At 27.0% G+C, this 4,236-nt stretch overlaps 2 protein-coding genes across 9 annotated transcripts in view; one reads left to right on the top strand and one right to left on the bottom strand.

Annotated features, from left to right (window-relative positions):
• LOC100573439 (modular serine protease) overlaps positions 1-4,223 on the bottom strand; it is a 14,729-nt gene extending 10,506 nt beyond the window's left edge. Inside the window, exons 1-4 of one of the 4 annotated variants that reach the window (XM_029489215.1) lie at positions 3,017-4,223; positions 2,717-2,871; positions 2,532-2,665; positions 2,287-2,457 (exon numbers count right to left, since the gene is read on the bottom strand). In XM_029489215.1, the coding sequence (XP_029345075.1) occupies positions 2,287-2,457; positions 2,532-2,639 (279 nt within the window). In that variant the 5' untranslated portion in view covers positions 2,640-2,665; positions 2,717-2,871; positions 3,017-4,223. Of the gene's footprint in view, positions 1-2,286; positions 2,458-2,531; positions 2,872-3,016 lie in introns of all 4 variants that reach the window. The other 3 variants (XM_029489213.1, XM_029489217.1, XM_029489214.1) reach the window with 3 other exon arrangements.
• Positions 1-4,236, top strand: part of LOC100574854 — a 276,000-nt gene that overhangs the window by 250,803 nt on the left and 20,961 nt on the right. The window lies entirely within an intron of this gene.

Below are 4,236 nucleotides of genomic sequence, written 5' to 3'. Positions count from 1 at the left end.
TTTTTTTTTCAAATAATTTTAAACTTATTATCCTTTTCCTCATGAACGCGTAGACATATCAAGTTGAAACTTATATTAAATACTTAAGTCTAATTGCCATTAAGCTGTGAAAATAAAACAAATTTCTAAGTTAACGCAAACGTACAACAATTTATACCTTATACTTTGAAACTCGCAACTACTCGCAAGTGAATCAAAACCAACATTTAGATTGATTAATTTATGATCCTTCAGTTTTCCATATTTTGATGTTATCAATTTCATTTTGCAATAAAAATACCATAACTATGACTCGATTGTCGTGATGGGTGAACTTTTACTTATATACCTACAGGTTTGTACGGAACCCTCGGTGCGCGAGTCCAACTCGCACTTGACCGGTTTTTTTAATATGTAATTTCGTCCTAATTTGAAATTAAAATTACTATAAAAATAAACTGTGCTTATGTATTTCTTAGAATTTTTGGCAACAGAATTAAATATTTACGTGGAATCTTGTTTTAAATTTTCAATCCTTAGATATAAAAGTTGAACATTTTATACATTTTTCACAACAAAATAATTATTCAATTTTAAATTTGATAAATTTTGTCAACATTTTAACTTCAAATGCTTATAAAAAAAAATTGTGCCTATGTATTTTTAATATTTTTAAACTGCTATTTGAACAATGTATCAGGAGCTTTGTATTAATTTTTTACACTTTTTGGCCCAATAGATAAAACTTAATTGATATTTATAGAAAAAAAAACTAAAAAAATTTAAAACTGACAATGTCCGTAAACAGCTCAAAAAGAGTCAAATTATTTTCAAAATTTTATCATAAATATAAAATTCTGATATAAACATTCAGTTAAATTTTCAAGTATCTACAGTCATTCGTGTTTTAATTACAACAAAATAAGAAAATCGTTACGTAAGAAATCGAGTGAATATAAAATGTTGTAAAAATATGAATTTCAAACGCTCATAAAAATTTAATTTGAGTTTCTTATAGACATTTTTTTTTTGATAAAAATAGACAAATTTATGAGGAATCTTGAAATATATTTTAAAATCTTAGATTTAAAAAGAAAATTTTTTACGAATTCTTAACTCAAAATAATTTGCAAATTTTCGTCTTTTTTACGTATTTTGTAAATATTTGAACTTTAGATGCTTACAAAAAAAAATTGTGACTATGAATTATTAATTTTTTTCATCTACCTTTGAAACAATATACTAGGAGCCTTCTATTAAATTTTCAAATTTTTTTAACCAACAAATAAAATTGTATTCATATTTATGGAAAAAAAAACAAAAAAAATGGAAACTGAAAATGTCCGTAAAGAGCTCAAAATAAGTCGAAATATTTTGAAAATGTTATGGTATATAAAAAACGCTAATATAATCATTCAGTCAAAATTTCAAAAGTTACACCAAAAACCAAATTCAATTTTGTGAAAAATCGATTTTGCATAAAAATTCCCGTTTTTCCTTAATTTTTCTTTGGTTTTTCTGGGCGCTTTTGAAAATTACTAGGAATTTTAAATTTTGACCTCCCCAATGCACCAACGATATTCACTTCCCAATCGAACAAGATACTGAAGTTGAAAATCGAAGCATCATTTCGACTACTTATCGTGTACACACACACAAAAAAAAAAAAAAACATCATTGTAAAATCAATACATTCATCGTTCCACTCAGAATCTAAAAAGAATTAGTGAAATTGTTCAAGCCGTTCACGCGTGATGTGATGAACAAGGGAAATATGGATCCATATATAAAGAAGATTAACGTCAAAGGTTTAAATTTTCTGTTTTTTATATGTATACTAATATTATGAAGCTGAAGAGTTTGTTTGTTTGAACGTGCTAATCTCATGGACTACTGATTCGAATTGAAAAAATTATTTTTGTGTTTGATAGTCCATTCATCGTGAAAGGCTATAGGCTACATAACATTACGCTACGACTAATTAATGGAAGTGCTAAAACGGGGAATTCGAGACTTACGATGGAAATATTTGTTTTTGAATGGTTGCTATTGGCTATAAGATACATAATTAATAGAAATAGAAATAGTATTTATTTATTATTGGTTAATAGGTAATAATAGGTACAAGCATGCACAAAATCTAATTTTCGCACATTGACTAAACCAAAATGTATTAGTGTGTGTGAATAACTTAACCATGACCTCACACCACTTTGTATAAAATATACCAGACAACCAATCTCAAAATCTATTTTATGTATTCAATAAAACTACAAACTAGGTATATAAATTGTAGAATGAACTTACTACACTTCCTAAGTCTCCATTGTGTACCATATATTTATCATTCCAATCGATACATATAGGTGAAACTTCATTGTTCATCAAAACTTTGTTTTCTAACACAATAACAGCTATATCTTCAGCAAATAACCCTTCTTTTCCATTATAACTTTCCTTTATGTATATTGTTTCCACCTTTAAAATTGTTTTAATTTATATTTTACATATAATACAAATTATTAGTAGACTTTCAATTATTAATAACTTACATTCAATATTTGAGTAAATGTATTTTTAATTTTTGAAAAATTCAAATCATAGATTCCTACAGCAACTTTGAGTTTTCCATATGTTACTGATATTTTCGTAGTTAACATATTGGGATAAAAAAAACATTCAGCCCCTAAAATGTTATTTGATTAATTTTCATTCCTTCTCAAATACATTGTACAACCATTTTACTAGATATGACTACATTTGGAGCAATAATTGTTCCGTGACACAAATATTTATAATTTAAATTTTCAAATCGATATATTCCAACACTCCAACTTGGCACTCCAAAAAGTTCTTTTCCACTAATGTCAAACGATTCAACTCTACCGCAATCTAAAACAACATTAGATAATATTATATTAGATGTACTATTTGTAGTTTCATAATTAGACTGATATGCGTAGCTCTGGCATATATTAGTTTTTACACAAATAAATTATAATAAATTTCATAGCTAAGTATAATAATTATTTTTTACCCGTGGTTCCATATTCGTAAAGTGCACACAACTCTTTAGTCTCGTCTGAACCATCTGAACAATCCTTACGACCATCACAAACCCACGACGATTCAATACACAGTCCATTTGAACAATAAAACTTATCGTCAGTGTTTCTATAAATTTATTCAAATGTGTAAAAAAGGTCTAACATTATTTAGTTTTAAACAAATATGAAAGGAAGTAGCATTTTAAAATAGCTGATAGCAATATATATAAGACACTACAATAGTTAGTTGTGGCCATAGGCCTATAAACTAATGGACAGTACTTCCACTCCACTCTGTCAATAATGCTAGGGGAACATAATATAACTGAGAAAGAGAGCAGAGAGAACAAGGAGAGTAAGAACATTAGGTAGTAAATCATAGAGGGAATAGTTCATTTTTTCTCCATTTTCTTTTTAAATATATATATAATATAAATAGGTTGGTAATATGGTTATTACCATAGACCCATAGGTTTGGTAACCACAGATCAGTGTTTATATAACCAATAAAGTATAACAATTGGCATATTTTATGGCAACGACATTTATTTGGCAGTAAAGTCACACTATAATTTACTATTTTGTTTCTTTTTTCGCTCACTGTATATCATACCCCTGACTTGTCTATATAAGCGCTATCTATTAGTTTATAGGTCTACGGTTGAGCCAAATCCTAACCTAGGTAACCTTACCAGAGAGAAATATAGTTAAAATGACCAAACTGTGTTTAAAAAACGGTTGTCTGACATAATGTCATGTTCACTAAATTAGAGACTTTTCAGTTAGTAAAAATATTCAACAAAAATGTAAGGTATTTGTAAGTTTTAAATTTGTATATAAATTAAAAAGATTTATATTAAGTTAGATTCAAGATAATAATAAACAATTTAATTGCAGAGCTTATAGTTAAATGTTCATATATGGAATGTCGGAATTCGATGTCATATACGTAATCAAAAGTTTAACAATAGAAAAATAAATGAGAGGATAGTAGTTAAAGTTAGATTTTAATGATTATTACATAATAAAAACGTAAAAAAAGAAGCTGTTTAGATCTTCGTGATCAGAATGTGTAATTATTACTAAGAATACATAATATTAAATATAATATATTGTATATTGATTGATGGTGTTTATTAAGACATTAGGGCTCTATGTTCCACTAATATTTTTGCCAGTTAACATAATGACATAATAATCATTACCACCC

This window comes from Acyrthosiphon pisum, chromosome A2 (genome assembly GCF_005508785.2).
Source record: "Acyrthosiphon pisum isolate AL4f chromosome A2, pea_aphid_22Mar2018_4r6ur, whole genome shotgun sequence".
NCBI classification, from domain to species: domain Eukaryota; kingdom Metazoa; phylum Arthropoda; class Insecta; order Hemiptera; family Aphididae; genus Acyrthosiphon; species Acyrthosiphon pisum.
The sequence above is the reverse complement of the archived record's forward strand: the minus strand, read 5'-3'. Positions and strand labels throughout refer to the sequence as shown.